Source organism: Lathamus discolor, chromosome 3, assembly GCF_037157495.1.
Source record: "Lathamus discolor isolate bLatDis1 chromosome 3, bLatDis1.hap1, whole genome shotgun sequence".
NCBI classification, from domain to species: Eukaryota; Metazoa; Chordata; class Aves; order Psittaciformes; family Psittacidae; genus Lathamus; species Lathamus discolor.
The window spans coordinates 37,755,381-37,778,035 of NC_088886.1; the positions used below are offsets into that span (position 1 = coordinate 37,755,381).

The following is a 22,655-nucleotide window of genomic DNA, read 5'->3' on the forward strand; positions in this document are numbered from 1 at the left end:
GGTTTCCTTCTGAAATGACAGCACACATTTATGTTGAAACAGTAAGGTTTTGATATTGCAATAGCTGTTCCTGTATAGTATCTTGTTTTCTTAAGGCAGCTGTGTTGTGATACCAACCAAAATACCAATGAGCAATAGCACTGGCTAAAGAGATGCTCTTTTTTCTCTGTGCAGTTTTCTAAAACACTGCCAAATGGGCAAACTGCATTGTTTTTTTTAAATGTAAATAGCCATGTCAAGAGAATGTCTTTTTGCATATCCAGCCTGCAAAGTGAAAGGCTTTCTATACCTACAACAGCTTTGAACAAAATGGTTTACTGATTGGTAGGCAAGTAGCTATGCCTATATGGAAGATCATCAGCATTAACTAACCCTGACCAATTTACACTCATATTGCTGAGATATCGCTACTACATTTATGCAACAGATGTGGCTGTGGTGACTGTGACTCCAATTTCTGACACTTTCAGTCTTGACGAGAACTCTTTCTATCTAGAATGGAGTCTCATCCTCCCATAACTGTCCTAGAGGTAAAATACCCAGTCGCTTGTAGTCTCAAAGATAATAATCTTAATGTTTTCACAAAGAACTAAGTCAAGTTCTCTTTTCTGATACTCATAAGTCACTCAGTTTACACACTTGGGAGACTGCATCTCTCATCGCAACTTTGAATCTGTATCACTTTATGTATTGACTTTGTACAAGTATCATGGAAAATCTTAAGGCAACTGGTGAAGCAAGAGTTCTATCAGCACAGGACTTAATACAAGAATCCCCACAACCCCTGCCTTAATTTTCCAATCATTAAGAGCGAGTACAAGCTACGTGCAGGATCAGGGCAGTCTACATTCCAGTGAGTGCTTCTACTTCAGTGCATAGGTACTTTTTTCTGGATCAAGTCATAAAAGTAGGAAAAAATTTACCATCCCCTCTGCTCTGTATCTATTTCTTTCAATACTCTTTACCTCATGTCCACAAAAATTAACCAGGTTAGCTTAAACAGTTTGGATAGCAGATTTTTTTTTTTTCCCCTAATATTCTAATTTCAGATATTTTTTCTAATATCCTAATATTTCTAACATTGTGGATGACTGGAAGGAACAGGTATTACTCTGAGCATCTTTTCCTCACAAGTTAAAAAGCTGAGTCCCAAATGCCACAGGCATTACCAAGTCAGCTTTGAGAAGAAAAACCACTGGATATTTTGCAAATAAACCACTGTTTCCCTGTTGATCTCTCTACCTTTCCCTTCGCTGCTGTGCTCAATACAAACTCAGGAATGCCTTTCTGCAGCTCACCGCAGTTTGCGTAACACAGAGGTAATGTTGCTTGCTATAAAGCAAGGAAGGAAGTTTTAAGTCCTAGAAGGGAGTTTACAAACGTATGTAACCCTGATGACTATACTCAAAGGGGACATGCTTAGCTGGTGAAAGCTCATAATTAGTTTGGAAACAGTGTCCACCACCCTCACCTGACAATGAGTTACAGCATTTACTACTGACCAAAATCCACTGCCACTAACCCTGTCCTGTCATCAACAAACTGGTAAGACGTTGGCCTGTAAAAAATTCTGAGCTAGTAGAGTTCAAAAGAAGAGAGCAACCTATTTTGGACCCAAATAAGCCAACATGACCTCTTTTCATCACTTTAAGAACGTAGAAATATCCATGGAATCTGATCTTACTGAAAAGTAGTTTTGCTCCTAATGCTGATCATCCCTACCAGAAATATTCCTACTAAGTGTTGCTTGTGAACTGGGTCCGCATTTGCTGTAGATGACAATACTGCCCAATAAAGGAGAGTCCTGAACACACACCTGCGTAACAGAGAATGCTCTCTCTTGCGGAGAGCTTGCTCATGTCTCCAACGAGGCTGTCAGAATACCTGCTGCTGCATCCTGTGCCCTGCTCCATTTACTTTCCACAAGGAGCTGTGTTTAGGGCCAAAGCCCGGTGAACTGGCTCGGATTAAAAACCGGACCGTACCAAACGTGCGGGCTGCAGCAGCTCCTTGTGCTCAGCCTCCACCAAGTCCTTTCCTGACACTTCACAAGCGTGTCGCCGAGTCTCACCTCCCCTCGGGTGGCGGGGAGCCGGGTACACCCTTCCCCCGCAGCCGGGGCACCCCCTTTCCTGCCCTCCCGCGGCCGCCAAGCGGCACAATTTTATTTTAAAACACCCTTCTCGGATTCATTTTTTTTAACCTGTCGCTAAAGCAGGACACTGCGAGCCGATGGCTCCGGTCCCCGGAGCGCGGCGAACGCACAGAGGAGCGCGGCGGAGGATCAGCCGCTCTCGGCTTTCGCCTGAAGACGCAGCGGGCGCCGCTGGGCGGTGAGGGCGCGGCCGCGCCTCCTCCCGGCCCGGGAGGCCCCGGCACGCAAGATGGCGGCGGCGGAGCGGCCCTGCCGAAACACCTCCAAGGGCCCGCGGCCTCCCTGCCCCTCCTCCCCCCTCCGCGCGACCGTCACCACGCGCGCGTCACATCCTCGCGCAGCTCACTCCCTCTGCCTCCTCTCTCCTATTGGTCTCCGGGCTCGGGTCCCGCAGCCAATCCGCGGGCGCGGCCGGCCGGCCCAGAGCGAGGCTGCCCCTCTTTCCCCTCCCCTCCCCCGCTCCCGCCGTTCCTCGCTGCCGGCACGTTCGGCCGCCGGGCGCAGCGGGCAGCGCCGCCCCGAGCAGGCCGGCCGCGGCACCTCCCCGCCTCGGCTTCCCGGGCCGGTGACGCGGCAGGACGAGTGCTGAGGCGTAAGCGGGCTCGGCGGCCGCAGCGGCGCCGGGAAGGGGGGCTCCGGCGGGCTCGGGTAGGGGCACGGGCCCGGGAGGAGGCGGAGGAGCCGTGCTCCTTCCCACCCACCCTGCCCCCCCGCCATGGCCGACAACGAGAAACTGGACAACCAGCGGCTGAAGAACTTCAAGAACAAAGGCCGCGACCTGGAGGTAACCGCCGCGGCGCCTCGCGGGAGGGGCCGGCCGGCCATGGCGGCGGGAGGGGGCCGCTGCCGTGTGGCGTCTTTCCTAATCCGCCGGCGAGGGGCCCACGGCGGGGCCGCGGCCTGAGCTGCCCGCCCCGCAGGGAGGCAGGAGAGCCGCTCCCCGGTGCCCGGGGAGGGAAAGGAGACAGAAGAAGGGAAGGCCGCGCCGTGGGGCCGGGCGCGGCCGGGCTGTTGGGCGCCGCGTGGAGGCGGGAGGGCCGCGGCTGAAGGGGCAACGGCTGCCGTTGCCTGCTCGGTCCGCGCCGCCCGGCCCCGCAGCGCCGCCCGAGGCGTCCGCGGGCCCCGCCGCCCAGGGATGGGCGGGGGGCCGCTAATGTGAGCGGCTGGTCCCCGCGGCGCGGGCAGGTACCGGCCTCGCATTCAGGCCTCTCGTTTAGCGTAGCTCGGCCCAGCACTCTTGGTAGGGAGAGGTGTTGCCTCGGTGTTGTGCCGTCCAGTACAGCAGTCGTGGTTTCGCATGGCTCTGCCTTAATTTCTTGCTAGTTCTTAATAATCGCTCTTTGCGCTGAGTGGCCCCTAAAAGACTGAGTCAGAGATTAGGGCCCAGTTGGGTGTTCTGCTGTGTGTCTTTGTAAGGTACTCCAGTGAATAAACGAATTAATTATTGCCTACTCTTTATAGTGAAGATTTTTATTAATAAAAGCGCACTGAAGTTTTTTCTATATATAAAATAAAGCTTTTTTTAAATATAGGGCTAATATTACTATTTTACTGCTCAGTTGAGCATGGAAACAGTTTGACTTATAGCATAGAGCCTCTAAACTTTTTAGTGGCTGGATTGCTACGCACATTGTTTGAGATGTAAAGATGCTTTGCCAGTGCAGCAGAAGAAATAGTTAACTTTGGGTTTCCTTAGTAAATATTCAGTTTTAAAAATTAGGTGTCTGTCCTCACCTGTAAATGCTTGGTTGGGAGTGCTGATTTTGGAAATGTGTGTATCTGGCTATTGTCGGTATAGGGTTCTGATCAAGAAATAGGCTTTGGCATTTTCATACCGTTTTTCATTACTCTCAATATGGGTCCCTATAATTAGCATAATAGTCTAATCTTTCATATGAAGACAAAATTTTTACAGTATTTCCTTCTCAAAAGTAAAAGATGCATTTACATTGCTGTAATTTCTAAAACATCTGTTAAGTTTCCCATTGGGTAATTCAGAAGCCAGTAACACCTGGATTTTTAACTTGTCCAAGTATATTAATAAAACAGTTTACTCTTCACAGTTATGTCCAAAGTTTGGTGATGGCAAAAATGTTGAAAGTGGGAATAATCAGTGCAGCGATTGCTCTGTTTGCTAGTAGGGTGGTTAGCTTTGTTGTAACTACTTGTCTTAGATATTAATTTGGTTTTATCTAAATTGTTACATTACCATTGAATGGACAGCTGTACAAGAGACATTTTTAGGAAGGTGCAGTAAAGTGTATACTATTATAGTAAAAAAATAAAATAATGGGAAAATACAGGTTGGAATTCATCCGAGTTCTCTCCTTTCGTACCTATGTACTGAGTTTTAAGGTAAGTCAGCTAAAGTAGAGAAAGTGCAATGAGGACACGTGCAAGTAAAAAGAACACGTGCATGTGTATCAGGAAGCAGGTTATCTCTGCAGTATTTTTTTTTAGTTTGCTGATGAGCTTAAATGGCCTTCTAGAGAGTGAAAAAACCCCACTGCTAGGCCATGTTAAATTTTAGATGCTGACATCTATCCAACAAATCCTGGAACATATGCTTGGTACCTAAAATAACCACTGTGGATGGCTGTTTTTCATACAATAGCTCAGGCTTATGGCTTTCATTCTTGCTTATTAACTGCTTACACATGACATTTTTTGTTAGTGTGAGGGATGTTGGTAATGTCCACTTACAGTCAAGTATCCTGTGGTAGCAACAGTTGCTAATGAGTATTCAGTTAGTTCACACCACCTGTGTTTCTGTGCCCAGAAAGATGTCTATTTACTTCACATAGGAAGCCAACATTTGATCTTTATCTCTTTCCCTCCTCCCCCCTCCTTCACTTCTCCTCCTTTTTATCTCTGCTGAAATTACACATTTAGCTATTGGTTTCTCTTACAAACCTGTGATCGTTTTTTTTTTTTCCATGACAGTTTACCTTCGTTTGCCATGAGCAGATGAATATAACTAATCGCTCTAGTTTTGGTGAATCCCAAATACAGATATTCCAGAGGCTGTGAAGGGTTGTCATGTCACAAATAAGAATTTTTTTTAAATGGTACATGTACAATTCCATATTGTCTAAATCAGTTATTGACAAGTTATGTTGCTGCCAGTTGCTGTCACATGTCCTTGTCTACACATCTTCACATCGTGTTGTTATATATGTGCTAAGTGTGTGTTTAGCCTTTTGGATACTTAATGAGTTAAAGTTGAACTTCCATTTTCCAGACCATATCAATGTGCTCCTGAAAATAGAAATTTGAGCTTTGAAAAAGGGTTGGTGGTGGGGGGAACCAAACCACACACCTATTTTACATAAGATGTTTAGCAGAATTCCCTCATCTGCTTGGGTATTGGGTAAACATGCATGTGTGGACATGTTATGTTGTAAACAATTGCTGCTAGGTTGTTCTAAGATGACAGATTGGTGGTGGCTTTGGGAATAGAGGGATTCATTGTGACCACAAAGATACTTTTTTTTTTTTCTTCTTATAGCACTGCTCAAAGAAATAGTGTAATAAGCTTTTTAATATCAAAAGAGTTTGTGCTGAGAGAGAAATAATTTGCAGCTAATACTAAGGTTGTATCTCTGTAGTGGATTGTCTTAACAGCAGTCTGTAAGGTCTTAGATTTAAGAGTTAGAGCTATGGAGGGAGAAAATAGTGTTGTAACAGCACAAATAGGAGCTAGCCTTGCAGAAGAGGTCACTTGGGTGGTTTTGGTTGGTGTTATGGTTTGTTTTTTTTTGTTTGGTTGGTTTTTTGCATCCAGAATCTTAAGTGCTTATCTGGACTCTTGCACAGAATTATGCGAATGCCTATCTACTAGCAAAGCTAGTTAAGGTAACTGTTCTCCTCATGTGTTTTCAATAAGGAATAGATTTTACTTAGACTTTCCTTGAATAAGAAAGGATAAGCTGTGTTTTCTGTTTACTGTGGGTATAGTTGTGATGATATCCAATTTTCTTTCCCATCTTCACTTTTAATTGTAGTACCACAGACCTTGGAATCAGATACTCAGTCTTTACTATACAAAGGCCAGCATAAGTGCAAATTGTTCATTGAGTCTGCAACAGACATAAATTTATGAACAGTTTGATTTTGAGTAATTGCTGTTTGCTACTGCATGTTAGGGGTCTTGAGCTTCTGGGGAGTTCTTGAAAACTTCAAAGAGGGTTTGGGTTGGGTTTTTTGTTCTCTTCTTTTTGTCTTACCAGGTGATAAGATCTCACCTGCTGCAGCATTCAAATTTGACTGATGTTTAGGCTCTTTGGTTTCATTTAAAAACAAATAAAACAGTGTTTCATTTATTTTATTTCTGTGCAACTGCTGGAACAATCTATGCTTTTCTGCTGGCCTTTTCTTCCCTGACTTGACTGTGTTGCTGGGTGAGAGATTAAGAATTGCTTTAAGAGTGTCAGCACAGGAGAAGTGTCAGATTGGTATTTCTGCTCTGTAATTGAGAGACGCATGATGTCAAATGATGATAATATTGTAATGCAGAGTACTTGAAAACTAATTTAGGAGCAGCCTTTGAATCTGGATGTTTTACGACCAGCAGTGTCAAGATTTTTAAGAGTTGCCAGTAGGGTTCACTGGACTTATAATATTAACTACATTTGAGAACACCAAGGAAGCTTCAGGGGGTTGAAGGAAGGATAATGTTACAAGATATACTGCATATTGCAGGTAGTTAAGGCTTTTCAGCCTTTTCTGTATTCCACACAATAGTTTACTTAAGATTCAAATTTGGAGAAACTGAAGGGAAGCAGGAATTTCACTCACTGAGTTAGATAAAAATAGGTTCCTTTAAGCTGACTTGTAATTCTGTGGTGAATCTCATACATTTTATAATTTAAAAATCATACTTGTTTGTTTGTGTAAGGCATTTTAGTTGGCATGCACAACTTCTCCAGGAAAAAACAGAATGACAACATATGGAGTGTCATATTGATTTTTATTTATGTGTGATGGAGAGTCCCATTATAATTCTGAAGGGGGAATAGTTGCTGAGATGTGTTTTCTAGTGGTATCTTGTAGAGATTGTGTTGGCTTTAAAATGCCATGCCATTTTTATCAATGATCTTGAGAGTAGACTTAATTGCTTCAGGTTACAAATGAACTAGGAGTAGTATAGGAGGGAAACAGTTGATAGAGGAGGGCCTAAAGCACTTGATTAAATGTGAAGACTATGGATTTTTAGCAAATGCAAATATGAACTTGAATGTATCTGAAAGGTTCTTTCCTTGTTTAGTAGTTTGGTGCCTTTTACACTTGTGAAAGACAAGACAAAGATTCCTGGTGATTGGTGTGGTTCCTGCACTGGATGCTATGAGGTGTAGACTAGCCTTCTCCAGCTGTGGTCTACAGACTGGGTGCTTTCTGAGTAGCTGCTCTAGTGGGTAAGCAGTTTGTGCACAGGGCCATAGTAAGTGGTGTTTTAAAAAGAAAATAACTGAAAATGCCATCCAGTTCACAAAAGGTTTTGGAGATAAATAGTGGCATATTTCCCACACATACATCCTGCTTCCTTTTTGTTGCTTTTATTTTGTTTGTGTTTTGATTAGTAGAGCAGACTAGTGCTGGGGTGTTGTGGTGACTTTCTAGGAATGAAAGATGGCTCAGAAGTTAAAGTAACTGTTGCCTTTGGAGTTCCACAACAGAAACAATGTGCCTTTGGAAACTGTTGGCTAGAATGAGAGGAATAGGTAAAGTTCTACCATTATTGGAATGCTGTCAGACCTGCCTGTTGTAGGTGCATAAATAGAGCTACTTGAGTGAAATATTTTATAATAGCAAAAGGGTACAAGTTTCCGAGAAGCAGTGATTCAGATGAAGAAGTGGAAGAGGGGTCAGGATACCTTAGATGAGCTCCAGGCTTTTGTACTTAGAAAGGGCTAATAGATCGGAGCTGTTCCTGAGTGTGGAGTGTAGAACATTTGCTCTGTTTTCTGGAATTCTTGTTAAGAGCACTAGAATGTATCAGGATTCTGCAGGCATCAGCTAACACAAGATTTTAACGATAAACTGAAGGGTTCAGTAATGACTAATGGTCAGAAAATAGCCCTTATGATAAAACTTCAGCTAAATATAATTAAAAAAAGGAAGATGGAGGGGTAACAATCATAGGCTGACAGAAATAGATTTGATCATTTGCTTTTTGATGGAGCAAATGAAGAACAGGATCCAGTGACTGAAAGAGCCACATGAATTCATACTGAAGTGATGAGTATGCTTAAATTGGAGCACTTTACAAGGACCATTCTGAATCTTGTTTCTTAAACTTTTGAGGCTGCTTTCCTACTCATAGTTGTGTTAGTGCAGACTGAACTGAATCGGGGAAGTCCATCAAGGCAGATCTTACACAGAATGAAAGGGAGAATCTAGCTTGACAATGCCACTTGCCAAAGAACCATTATACCTGATTTTCTGCCATTTGAGCTTTTTTTTCCAGAAGGCCACACAAGTTGACCAACCTATCTGTTCCATTTCTAGGCTGAGGTGATGGTGCTGTGAGCTAACTTCAGTTCGTATTTGTTGTGTGCTTTTTCTTCCTAGGAGGAAGAGCAGTGACAAGTTGACCAGTAATAACTAGTTTGTCAACAAACTACTGTTTACACAGAAAGTTATTTTATTGGAGCCTTATTTTGGTAAATTGTTCTTGAGTGACTTCACTAGTAGCTTGTCTTTCATGTGAGGGCATTTGTGAGTCCAGGTTATGCAGGTCCTCTTTAAGAAGCAGGGAGGAATTAAAACCGAAGACCTGTCAGCTTATGTCTGGAGGGAGAACACTCTTCTTGTTCCAGCAAAGTATTGATAGTTCCAGGATTTTTTTAGAAGTCTGATTAACTGCATTTATGATTTTTCAAGTAAAGAAACTTCTAAATGAAATGTCCCAGGCTTTTTTTTCTTTTTTTGGGAGGATTTGTTTTGGGCCCACTCACTTGTCCCTATATCTCTATTACATACATATGTGTGTTTACTTGTCATGAAGGTGCGTTACCACCTGAGTTGGGATATATTTCCTTTTGGGCTCACTAGTAATTGCAGCTATTACTTTTTCATATCCTTACAGCTTAATGTCTTACAGTTGGTGTCCTAGTAATTCGGTCTTCTACTCCCTTGAAATGTACATTGGGTGTTGGTCAGCAGCAGGTTTTCTGTGACCAGTAATGTCAAGATTCAGGTCTGGCAAGAAGAATCCTTCTTGCAGTACAGCTTTTCAGTAGGTGTGCTTATTTTGTTAGGTTGCAGTAGCACTTGTAAATTGGGAAGGCACGAATTAACAGTCTAGTGAGATCAGCAATGGCTTGGTACAATTCTGCACTCTTATTATCAGAGATTTTTGTCTTTCTATTTTCTTCTTGAATATGCCAGAGCAGTAGACTTTGGAGAAACTACTTTGAGCACTGCGTTATAGGCTGAGAGCAAGAGCCTGCAGTAGATGAGTCAGCTGTAAAGTTGCAACATCTTTCCAAAGCCTCAAAGTGGTGGGTGATATCCATTAGTGTACCAGCTTCTCCAGAAAGGCAGCAGCACTTGGAGCACAGATGAACGGCTATGTAGTGCTGCTTGCCTTTAGCTCTTTTCTTCAGCTGCTGTTCATTACTCAGGTGGGATATGTGTCTTTGCAGCTGAATCATAGGCTGTGCTATCCTGTTGTATGGTTGCTACCCCCCATCCTATTGTTGGCAACCTGTAATGCATTGAAGTGGTGTGTGCTATGGAAAGCTGAAGCATGGGCTGCCAGGTGATGATGCCAGTAGTCTGTAACTGTATGCATGTGTAGGAAGATAACTGCTGGAGAAACTTTTCTGGTTTTTGCTGATACAGAAATTTGAGATGGAGTTGTTAAAGACCGTTAAAATGTTATTTATGTATTTATAAGACCAGTATTAGATTAATTAGGAGAATACATATTGGACTAGAAAAATGTTAAGATTATTAGTGAAGTATAGTTTTTCCTCTTTAGAGGTTATACCTTTTGAGATTCTTGCTGTCATGTGAAGAATTCAAGAAATACTTAAGAAGTTTACCCAGCTGTGGGGAGTAACACCATAGCACTGGAATAAAACTTAACCTGCATACAAGTAGTGTTCAGTGTCAGCTGTTCACTGCCATGTAGCAGAGGTGACTGACTTTTTAGGTTTAAAACTGAAAAAGCCATGAATATAAGCTGCTTTAGACTCAGCTATTAATTCTGATTTTGATTGGCCAATTGAATCAACGTTCTTTAAAGATGCACGTATTTCCTGGAAACTTGATTTGGTGCTTTTCAGTGTGGGATGGTTTGCACTTGCTTATTATAACTCTTATCTAGTCATCCCAGGTGCCTCAGCTGCATTGGTATGCTTGTATACTTTGCCTTTTAGATATGGGAAGCTATTGTGATGTGGGGCTGTTGAGCTTTTTCCTTCCTGTGCCTGTTTTCCTTGTGATGAACTGCATTTTAGTCCTCAAGTTATGAAAATTCTACCCCAAAGGAGTAGGGAACCATCATTTCTTTTCCACCTGCATCCTTTCCTGCTCTGTTCCTTTTCTTGGAGTTCCTTCATTTGAGAAGGTAAACTGCCTTGCTCGGAACTGGGATATTTTTCTGAGGAAGTAAACATTATTTTCCATCAAAACAATTACATTTCTGAAAGTCTGGCTTTCAATCGTTATTTTCAGAACTGCTTCTTATTGCTGTTCAGAAGGTCTCTTAGCTGTTCCTTTTCTTTGTATTCTGTGTTAATGCAGTCCCTTATGTTCTGGTATTTCAAGCTTTCTCTAGGCTTATGAATGGTTAAGTCACAATAAAAATGCAATTGTTTTTAATGTTGCTGTTCTTACTCATTCTAAAGTTCAAAGTCTAAAATAAAACCACTTTTTTTCCCCTCTATTTTCACTTTGCATAGTAGTAACACAAGCAGTAGTAAACCAATTTAAGTATCTTTGCAGTTGACTTTTTTTAAGTGAATTCTCTCAATGAGAGCTGTAGAGAAAATAAAAATTGCTCTTACAATGCAGGGGGTTTTCTTGTCAGGTTGTTTATTGCTGATCCTGCATACCCTTTTTTCTTCAGTATGAAGATCTAGGAGATGCTATTTCATAGCTAAAAAAAAACAAACCCCAAAAAACCCCACCAAAACCCCCGCACTTCCATTTCCTGATGGTTTTTTCCTTACATAATGACAAATCCTGTGTGTATGCGTGCTGTTTAAAGTTCAGGAACTTTTGTAATTACTTGGTCTGGACTTGGAACATAATGCATTTTGATTTTGATTCTTTTTCAGACTATGAGGAGGCAAAGAAATGAAGTTGTTGTGGAGTTGAGAAAGGTGAGATAACTTAGCATTAGTCTTGCCAAAAGGCATTTAGCTGTGTTCACATTTCGGTAGAATTCATGAGGTTTTGATACAGGCTAAAAAAAAAACAGCCCAAAAAACCCCTAACCCAACTGTTGTGTGTTCTTTCAGGAGTCCACCACTAATACCGTTGTTAAACTGTCTATTTGTCTTTACTAATTCTGCAAAGGTACTTTGGTTTAGAAGGAAGTTCTGATGTTACCATACCTTGTACTAGAAATTCCATAATTTTTCTTCTAGAATTCTGGGATTTTATTTGTAATCTATTGAAGAGAATAATGCTTGCTTCCCAGCTAGCTTTTAATTCTAAAAGCTTAAAAAAACAGTTATGTCTTTTCTTTTGAAAACTGGGTGTTCTAACTAATCTGTAAACAGAAAGCTGTTTGCTTTCCCAAAACAGTTCAATACACAAGTAGGAGTGGAAGAGTGAATGTGTGAAGGGAGCACTGCCTAGAATTGTTGAAAACCTAGAAGTCATCATAACTAGTTCTGTTCTACTTCTGGGATGAACAGAAAACTGGCCCCTCGGAATTGCCTTGTCAGTGTGGACTGATGTGTGCACATGAAATTTCCAGCAAAAGTAGCTACTGTTGTACATGAAGTTGAGTGAAGGATTTTTCTGCGAAGAAGTGATTTCCAAAATGTGCTTCTCCGAGCAGTCCTTTCCTGCCTCTCGAAATTTTGGAAATACCTTTGGAAATTTTGTCAGTGCCAATGAAAGCATGTTTGATTATTGTTTAAAACAGAAGCTTCTGTTGCCTTCTTAACATGCCCCACACCCCCTAAATCAAAGTTTTAAAGGTATTAAGTAATTTTTCTCTTTAAGAACAAAAGAGATGAGCATCTTCTAAAGAAGAGAAATGTTCCTCATGAAGATATTTGTGAAGATTCTGATATCGATGGTGACTTTAGAGTGGTAAGAATTCATTTAACTCTAAAGCATATCCTCGTTTTACATACTTAAAAGGCATTTTAAATTTCTAACTGCCTTTGTCTCTGTTTTCTAGCAAAACACTTCTTTGGAGGCAATAGTACAGGTAAAAAAAATAATTTGTTTGAATATTCTTTGTGTTGTAGTGACAAATATATGAAAAGTCTAAATTCTCTTATTTTAGAATGCTTCGAGTGACAACCAGGGTATACAGTTGAGTGCTGTGCAGGCTGCAAGGTAAGAACACTTATTCCCAGATACATTGGTTTCATTCTTATTTTCTCATGCTCTTAAATTCAGAAATGTGTTCTAGTTAAACTAGAACAAGTGTGTCCTTAACTGTTTGTTAGTTTGGGTTTTGGTTTGGTTTTTTGGGTTTTGGATTTTTTTTGTGGGTCTGTTTTGTGTTATTTTGAGAGTTTTTTGGGTTTCTTTTCTGGTTTTGTTTGGGTTTTTTTAAATAATAAAATTTATAATAAATAATAAATAGATAATAAATATAATAAATAATAGATAATAAATATAATAGATAATAAATATATAGATAATAATAGATAATAGATATATATATTATAATAGATAATATATATTATAATATATAATAGATAATAGATAATAAATATAATAATAGATAATAGATAATAAATATAATAATAGATAATAGATAATAAATATAATAAATAATAAATAGAACTTTACAAGAAAAATCAAAATTCTGAAGTCTTTGAAGTAGTCAGGATTTTCATTATGGTAAGATTTTAGTGCAGTATTTGATTGGTCTCTCAAGTAGAGTAAAATAGACAGTCAGGAGGACTATAAAGTCTTTAGCTTTAAACACAACACAAGAATTGGCATAATCCTTTTTCTAGTTTTACCACAGATCAGGCCTCTAAAGCCACTTTCTGATTTAAGAGGAATTCTGTGCAGTTGTATGTATTCCGTCAGAGATCTTAAAATACTCTTAGGAGCTTTGCTTCCATAAATCCAGTATTTAACTGCTGTTCCTGAACTAGTGGTTGTAGTAGAAATCTGCTTTATAGCAGAAAGCTACAACTTTGCATTTGTTTATCATCTGTGGTCAAGAGGGTTCATTCATGTGCAAGGGAAGATTTCCAGATTGTAGAGAAGTTGGGTGACTTTGGAGTTACTTTGACTTTTGAGAGTTAATGTGTTTAAAACTGGTAGGGGAAAGACCAGTTTCTGTGCCCATTTCCATTGGGTAGCTTGCCTTCACTAAAAAGTCTGATCAGCTCAGGGTAGTATCATGTAGAACATCCTATTTACTGCAACTGCTCTAAACCAGATTAGACTGAAGAACACTGAATTGAGCCTGACTTAAAATGAGATGGAAATGTTTGTGTGGATTTCTTCCTATTGTAAGTAGTTGCTTGGTTTTTTGTTTTTTTTTTTTTTAATTTAAAACTATTTTAAAATTAAAACAGTGCAGTTTACATTGTTAGAAAGGCATTAAAGTATATTTTAGAGCTGAAAACAAATGCTACTCTGTCTTGATTGGATCTGTACCATCCTTTGGTCTGAAGCTGGAACAGGAAAGGAGAACCTTACCTGAGTAACCCTAAAACACACAGTTAGAATACAAGCAACAGAAAACTGATTAGAAGTGTTTAAGAAAAAGCAAAATCCAGACTAAACAAACACCACTGTCCGACCCACCTCCCCAAACCTGAAGTTTTATTTAATTCTGGTAGTAGAGTTCTCTACCTGGTTGAGCAGTTGATTGTGAATAGACTGTACTATGATTTTGTCACTGGACAAAAATCAGTGTTAAGACTCTCTAAGGACACTTGTGTTCCTTAATTTTTATAAGCTTGTAGATGTAAATTGTCTTCACTTATAAAAGGAATCTCCTTTACCTTATTTAGAAGTTGAAAATGTGCATCTGATTATTACAAAAGTTTTCACATAATCTGTGTTCAGGTCTTCCCTATTGTGATTGCTTAGTTTTCCAAGGTATTTTGTTTTGCTGTTCTGGCTTTTCTTATCTCCAATTCTCTTTCCCCTTTAACACACCACTGATCTTTCAGGATAAAGCAGCAATGGAAAGCTGATTTCTAGTTACTGTGTTTTGTCATGCCTTTCATGTGTTTGTGAATCAGCTGATATATGAAGAGATGACTATATACAATCTCTGTTCCTACTGCTAGTAAAAATTTCGTGCAACAGCCCAAGTTATCTTCTCCAAGAAGCTTCCTTCTTTTTCCTTAATTCCTTTGCTGCAGAAAGGTGAAGCTAGAGGGTTTAAAAATAGAAACAAATGTGTACACTTCTGTTCTTTACAGTAGTACTTTATGAATCTTTGCTCTCTGAAATTATATCCTTAGTAAAGAAGAAACAAGTTTCTGCCTTTCCCATCAAAGCAGCCAGGATCTGTTTATCTCCCTTGTTGGGTGGAGGCTGTAGGAGGGTGTAACTGTGAATAATAACTCTGGTGATTTTTATTTTACTGCCTGGTAATACATCTTCAAAAGCAGTCAGAAAACATGGTGACCAAAATGGGCAATGCGTGTAATGGCTTCAGTTTTTTTGAGAGTTCAGTAATTCAGATTTTGGGGATTAACTGTTTTCACTCAAAGTGGAGAAAACAAATCCTGCTTCATCTTTAAGAGTATGAGACACACACTGGGCAAAAACTTCCCAGTGCAGAATATAGTGCAGCACTGCAACATTTTGTCTGGAGAGGTTGTTGGATCTCCGTGCTTAGAGATTTCCAAAACTCTACAGGAAGCCATTACTGACCTGATCTCATGGCAGCAATAGTTCCACTTGGAGTGCGAGTTAGGACTAAACCTCCAGAGATCCTTTCACGATTTCTCGTTGTGTTATTTAAGTTTTGTATTTTCTCCTTCTCTTGAACAGGAAGCTGCTTTCCAGTGATCGCAATCCACCAATTGACGATCTAATAAAATCAGGAATATTACCTATTTTAGTTCATTGTCTTGAAAGAGATGACAAGTGAGTATTTCTAAAACTTAAAATTCTTTAATTACTGCAAGAATTCTTGGTATTTAGCAGTGTGCCTCTGGCGTCTGGTTTGAAAACTCATGTTACAATTTTTATTCTTTTTTTTTTTTTTCCCCCCCTTGCTTTGCAGTCCTTCTTTACAGTTTGAAGCTGCCTGGGCTTTGACAAACATTGCCTCTGGAACCTCTGAACAAACACAGGCTGTAGTTCAATCTAGTAAGTACAACAGTATTTGATCATTGATAAAGCACGCACTGTAGTTTCCACAGAAATAAGAAAAATCATCTGAATGATAGTGTAGAGCACATCCACATGCCTGTTCTTCTCTATCTCAAGCATGTTCACCAATCCACATGTTAGGGTTGGTCCTTTCATGCGATAGCCAGGATGGTTGAAACTGAGTTGTCAATCACAGGCACGTCGCTGAAGGACCTGCCCATGAAGTCTCCTGCCAGATGTTCTACCTCTTCTCTGGCAAGCAGCATCAGTTGAAGCACACACCTGCTTTTGTTCTTCATTTTCTCAGATTTTAAATTTTGTTGGGTTTCCTGATGGTGAGTAATGTATTCTGGAAACTCACACTATTTTTGCAGAGTTGATGTCTGCTGGTTTCCAGTTTTCAAACTTAAAACAAACCCAACAGAAAGTGTGAAACAAAACCAAACAAAAAAACCCCTCCTATGGAGCTATTTCCTATCTTACTGTGAAGAGGGAGGAAAAGATGTGGACCAAGGCCAGAGGGTGCCTTATTCCTCTGACCTTACCCAGTATCAAGTTGGAGAAAACACGCTGTCCTTCATAGATTTTTTTGGAATATGGAGCATGGAGAGGAATGGTTGTTGTACTTGAAATCCAACTTGCCAAGCAAAGCAAATTTTCTTCTGTATCTAAACATGACGTAAGTCTAAGTAGTACTTCTGTTGGTAAAGCTGAACTAAGTAGAAGTGTCTGCAGGCTTTCTGAATTGAATGAATAAAACAGCAGAGCTTCCTGAGACCCATGGAAGAGTCAAGAGTACAGTAAACTAAGTTTTTGCCTAAAATTTAAGGGATGGGGGGAATCCACAAAGTGTACATTACGTGAGATACCAGTAGCTTTAAAGTTTTAATGGTTAGAATTGCTATTGTATTGCAGTGCATGCTGCCAGTACCATTAAACATATTGTGCTTTCAACAACTAAAAGACACAGAATTATGCTTGGTCTTTTGTGTGTGATTTCCCCCCCTTGCCCCCGACGTTCGTATATTGACTTCTTTTTAGAACTGCTTGGAACTTTTATTCCATGTAGTAAGTACAGTTTCTAAGAGGTGTGCTGGTGTTTGTGTTGGAACATCAGTATTTGTTACATATATTCCAAGACTGATATTTTTTTTTCCCCCACTTCAGTGATCAAAAATAATGTGTTTTTGTTGTTGTTAGTGCTAAGCACTTACAAGCTTCTCACAAACTTTACATTTAGAAAAAGATATGTCTTCACAAGAAAGTTTTTAGCACCATTTTCTCTGTTAAATGACCAGGTGTGTTTCAAAATCTTTAACTGGAAAAAATGCTGAATTCTCTACAATGGATGTGAAGGAATTTAAGGCAGGTGACTTGAGGTTAAAGGTTTTTGTTGTTGTTGTTGTTTTAATAGAATGTATGATTTATTACTGCATTGGTTACAAGATCAGTTGTTCTTTGGTTTTGCAACCTCTCAGTGTTAAGAACCTGTTAACTTTGATAAAGCTTTGGTTTTAGCATGTATCTTTGCTAATAATTCTAATGTTCCCTCTTCCCGTCCTCCTCTTCTTTTCCCTGTTGCATCCCAAGTTTTCTTTTGGAAATCTAATAACTGTATAATCTGTTCCACACCTCTGATCTAGAATACTTTTTGTTTAAACCTAGCTTTCATAAATGGATTGAAGATGAGTGCCAGATACAGCAATGGTTTATTTTGGTGATGATCTCTGACTTAGCTAGGTCTGCATTTATGCACTGTATTAGCTAATTTAATAGCTATAACATATGAAAGTATGGTTTCTTTCTTTTAATGATATATTTCAGTAGAAGAGAGAGATTTTTCTTCAATGTAAATCATTTTTGCTAGAGAAATATCAAGAGATTACAGCAGACTAACTAAAAATACCAACCTCTTATGAAATATGTGATACAAAGTGAAGGAATGCTTTTTGCAGCCTAAGCTGTTGTTACCAAATCATGTAAGCAAGCACCTCAGTGCTGGGGCTGCAAAAAATAAGGATCAGTTATCTAAATGTGTTGCATGTAGAATATGTTTCAAACATTGGTTAGCTTTAGTTCTCAATATTGGGAGCGTTCTGTCTGACACCAACAGAGGGTAGAAAAATAGCTGCCTTGGTAACAACTGCAGAATTGCGTGTTGTATTTTGAATCGTTTTTGTTCTGCTCTGTCAGTTGTCCTGTTTGGTGGTTTCTGTTTTTTTTGCCACATAGTAGTATTTGAAACTACTACTAATTTGAAATACTAATTTGAAATATCTAAGTATTTGAAATCTCTTAGATAATAAATTTCAGATTGAGTAGAGTCAGAACTCCGTGATATAAAAGTAGATTTCACATTGAGGAGTGCATCTGTATTGGCATTCAGGAGGCCAAGATGACTAGATTTGTGGGAACAGCTGCTGTTGCTGTACACATAGCTTCATAATGGTTATCAAAAGATAGTGAATGCAGAATTGGAAATACTAGGGAGAAGTACACACTGACGTGGCACTTAGTAGTGCATCCTTATGGGCAGTAGGACTGCCTCTCGGGCAGTTTACCATGTGTCTGCTTCTGTGTGCTCCATCAGCGAAGCTTCCTGTTGGTAGAACTGCGGGTGATGTTGATTGGTGAAGCATTCCCTGGAGCTCTGTGCTGACAGTGTATACAGCAGATCCCTCAGTGTTTCAGTTTCTGCATGTGCTCAGACTAGCAACTGGCACATACTTCACTCGTAGTAAACGTGTGATGTGGGGATATCGGGTACTGTAAACTGGAGATATTGAAACAAATTTAAATCCCTGTCCTGTCCTCTTATACCTTACCAGTCAATAATGTAGATGTAGACCTACCAACTCAGTCAAATTGAATGGGTGAGGTTGGTCTTAAATGGTTACTACTTTGCAGTTGGTTCTGATTGATAACTAAGCATGGAATTTCTGAATTCAGTAATTAATAAATATAACTAAATTTTGAGTCCTGACAAGCTTCAGTAGACTTGAGACTGTAAACAAATGTCAGGTTACTTTAAGAGATGCTTTCATAATATTTTGAAGTGTGGATGGACTCTGTAAGAGAGCAGTAAAGGAGGAACTGTTATGATGTGTTTTATTTCGGTATCATCTGAGAAGTCTTTGGTATTTAATAGGAAGGTAAATTTCTCATTTCTTTGAAGAGCTAATTATGTGAACTCTTTTGTCTTTTAAGAGAGGTGTATTTTTTAACAACTGCATGGATTTTTTTTCTGTCTTTCAGATGCTGTGCCACTTTTTCTGAGACTGCTCCATTCACCGCATCAAAATGTTTGTGAACAAGCTGTGTGGGCTTTAGGAAATATCATAGGTTTGTGTGACTCCTCCCACTAAAAAAAGTTCCTTTTGGTGAACTAAGACTAAACTAGGTAGGATTTTGTGTGTTAGAGCTTAGATGCTCAACTATGAGAAAAAAGGCAGCTGTTAGAGTGGCAGTTACCTGCTTATTGCTGTTTTCTCTGTTGTGTATCCAAGTTCTGAAATTTTGCCTGAGTGTATGTTGTGTTTAAATTCTACATAAGTTGTGATCATTTTATTTTTCACTTGATTTTTCCTCCTGTCCTGCAAGTCTTAGCTTTGTGGTTTACAGCCCTGACTGTGCTTGCAGTGCTGGAGAGCTAATACTGGTTCTGATATCCTGAGACTTCTACAGTCTGGTATTTTTAGAAATGCCTAGCCCTTAAGAAGCAGACCAGCAAAATCCACAGTAGGGTAACTGCCTGAAGCTGTTAGTGGTAACATATTCAGTACAAGTCAGATGCTGCTCTCAAGGCAACTGTAGTGATAACTGGACAGTGACAAAAGCATATTCAGATATGAGGAAGACAGTATCCATTTTCAGCTAGATCTTAGGATGTTTTAATGTTGGAAGATCACAGGGTTTATAATGAGGACTATCAAGCTAGTTACTATCAGGACTGCCACCCCTTATCCCTTGCCTACCACCATCTTAGCCTGTTATAAATAATAAATTTACCTCATTCTGAGTAGTTCAGAATGAGGCAATTGGGCAGGCAGCCACAGATCCTACTAAAGCTTTATGCAGGTGTCTTTATCATAGAGGTATCTATATAGACATGTGTGTGTCTATATCTTTCCAGGGCCCATACTCTTTAACTTTGTATGCATGTTACATAACTAAGTCGGACTTTTTGAGAATGCTGTGGGATGATCTGTGTATTCATAGTTCTTTGGTGTCTCAAACAGGTGATGGACCCCAGTGTAGAGATTACGTTATTAGTCTTGGAGTAGTGAAACCACTGCTGTCCTTCATCAGCCCATCTATTCCTATAACTTTCTTAAGAAATGTTACCTGGGTCATGGTCAACCTGTGCCGCCACAAAGATCCTCCTCCACCAATGGAAACTATTCAGGAGGTGACTGAATTACTCACTGTTCAGTGTAACTAAACTGAAGTTGAGTAATTGTCTGCCTTAAAAATAACTGTCAGATGCTTCTTTCCCTCCTTAGATCCTTCCAGCACTCTGTGTTTTAATTCACCACACAGATGTAAATGTAAGTAATGCCACTTAGAGCCAGTTTTGTGCTCTCATGTAATTTTTTTTTAACTGAAGTATGAAGCTTGCCATAATGAACTTTTTTCCTTAGGAAAAAAAATATAAAAAATCAGTGATGATCTCTGACATTATAGCAAACTTACTTTGGTATCTTTTAACTGCTTATTTTTATGAATCATTATGATTTTTGCCTGGTATTTCTCTGTGTCTTTGCAAGTGCTTATTTGCATGTACTTTCCCTGCACTTAAAATACAGTTTCAGTTGTATTCCTGTGAACAGTTCATTTACAGATAAATATAGGGTTGTTTTTTTTTTTTTGCCTAGCACTGAAGTTTGATGTAATGATGGTGTAAATGAGAGAACAATTAGTGTCTGCTGCATATATAAAACATTAGCTTTAGATGTAACTTCACAGTTGTTAAATGTGAACACTGGTTATTTTAACAGTGAAGTAAATGAGTCAAACTACTGAAATTATGAAATATGTCAGTGTTCTGCCTAAACATAAGCCAGAATTTTTGAAGATTGCTTGCTTCCTAGTGAAGTTGTAGCTCGGTTGTCAAAGTTAATGGCAACAATGCTTTACCAAAGTTTAAATACAATAATTAAAGTTTGACTAGTTAGTAATTATACTATTTAATTGCTTGTATACAGGTAGGCGAGGTTAATCTTACTTGAATTTCTTGAAATGGCTGTATTTCTGAATCAGTCGAGTTGTCAGCTGAAATAACGCTCAGTTTTTGTGTAAGCTGTCACTTGAAATGTTCAGATTTACTGCTAGGGAAATTGGCTTTTCTGTGTGTGAATACACACATGTGCGCGCATAGGAAATTCATTGTAATTTCTGCTGCACGATGTTAAAAAATATTCAAAGCCTTAAGTTTTGTGGTGGAAGAAGAAATTAACTTGATGCTGTAAGATGTACGGCTTGTTTGGCACTCTTACTTCGTTTGAGAGTATGCCCATAGTTTAATATTTGCTAGGGCTTTACTTCCTTCCGGGGGTGTCTTTCATATCTCATGGTGTCTAACAGTATTTCATGAAAACAGCAGATATAATTGAATTGCTTTCATTATATCCTTCAGAATTTAAGCTGCAGTTAGCAATTTAGCTGTTGCTTAGCTGTTGCTTTTTTTTCCTCTGTGTATTCTTTGGGGCTGCAATAGGTTGAACAGCAGTTGCATTTAGGATTTCTGTAGAGCGGAATGTATGAAGTATGTAAAACAAGGTGGGGTTTTGCTGTATAGCATCAATTCTGGCTTCACAGTGGGAAGTTGTTTTACATTTTCACGCACATTATTTTCTTATTAGACTTTCAGCGCTACTTACAAATAATTTTTTACTCTTAGATATTGGTAGATACAGTCTGGGCACTCTCATATCTAACGGATGCTGGCAATGAACAGATCCAAATGGTGATTGACTCCGGAATAGTCCTTCATTTGGTTCCTCTTCTCAGTCATCAAGAAGTCAAAGTGCAGGTAAGCTTGAATAACATTAAGGAAAATCAAAATCTAATGCTAGAGAAAGTAGCTAGTTTCTTTTTATAGTTCATGTTGAAGTTTAAGAAGTACTTTTTCCTGTGTGAAATAACATCTGTATAAAACTTTTTTTAAGTGTTACTGTTTAAAAGTATGTGCTCAACTAGAAAAATCTTTGATTAAAAGAACTCTCCTTAAAGAAAGCATTATGTTTCAGACTGCTGCACTGAGAGCTGTAGGAAACATTGTCACTGGTACCGATGAACAGACACAGGTAGTTCTGAATTGTGAAGCTCTTTCACATTTTCCAGCACTTCTGACGCATCCCAAAGAAAAAATTAATAAGGTAAGTAACTGTAGAGATTTCGCCCTGCAGCTAATTGTATTTGGCCTGGCTGTTTTGGATTCCACGTAATGTAGTGTGATAGAGGTTTGAGTAATTGTCTACTTACACCAGGCAGGGTGCTGAAATTTGTTAACACCCATAGAAAAATCTCTTAAGGAGCTGCAGACATGTGCTTGACAAGAATGTTGTTTCCTGATTCTTCTAACTGAATTTTTGTGAAATCCAAGCTTTGTCTTACAGTTTCAGCTGTTAACATAAAAGTTCTTGATAGGTGAAATGTCACTAATTGAGCTGACTCTCTTGGAAGTGATGAAATAGAGATAATCGGATGTCTGTTTGAATGGAGAGTGTGTGTGAAAAATGGAATTTAATCCAAGTCAGGCTGGGGGTGGGGTGTGGGGAGTATGTGTGTGCATGCATGTATAGAAAAGGCTTTAAATGGGGGCGCTGATACTGCTGTGCTGATTCCGGAGTGCATCTGAGGCATGTTGTTAAAGTTTTGGGGTGCCAATTCACAGCATTGCCGATGATTAAAGCCCAAAACAAGCCCACCAGGACAAGCCTAGGCATCCTAAGTCTCTAACAGGTTCATTAATGAAAGTGATCCTGTGGTCTGATCTGAGAGATACAGT

General features: G+C 39.6%; 1 protein-coding gene and 1 non-coding gene across 2 annotated transcripts in view; both read left to right on the plus strand.

The window, feature by feature from the left end:
- Positions 1 to 2,594: 2,594 nt before the first annotated feature.
- Positions 2,595 to 22,655, plus strand: part of KPNA4 (karyopherin subunit alpha 4) — a 29,459-nt gene continuing 9,398 nt past the window's right edge. The window contains exons 1-12 of the mRNA XM_065674676.1: positions 2,595 to 2,939; positions 11,443 to 11,487; positions 12,341 to 12,430; positions 12,522 to 12,551; positions 12,630 to 12,682; positions 15,323 to 15,418; positions 15,558 to 15,643; positions 18,902 to 18,988; positions 19,885 to 20,054; positions 20,149 to 20,193; positions 21,546 to 21,677; positions 21,895 to 22,023. Of these exons, the coding sequence (XP_065530748.1) occupies positions 2,871 to 2,939; positions 11,443 to 11,487; positions 12,341 to 12,430; positions 12,522 to 12,551; positions 12,630 to 12,682; positions 15,323 to 15,418; positions 15,558 to 15,643; positions 18,902 to 18,988; positions 19,885 to 20,054; positions 20,149 to 20,193; positions 21,546 to 21,677; positions 21,895 to 22,023 (1,032 nt within the window). The 5' untranslated portion in view covers positions 2,595 to 2,870. The remainder of the gene's footprint in view (positions 2,940 to 11,442; positions 11,488 to 12,340; positions 12,431 to 12,521; positions 12,552 to 12,629; positions 12,683 to 15,322; positions 15,419 to 15,557; positions 15,644 to 18,901; positions 18,989 to 19,884; positions 20,055 to 20,148; positions 20,194 to 21,545; positions 21,678 to 21,894; positions 22,024 to 22,655) is intronic.
- LOC136012437 (small Cajal body-specific RNA 7) lies at positions 22,325 to 22,645 on the plus strand. The gene has a single exon (XR_010611735.1). It is a non-coding gene; the product is annotated as a small Cajal body-specific RNA 7 (non-coding RNA).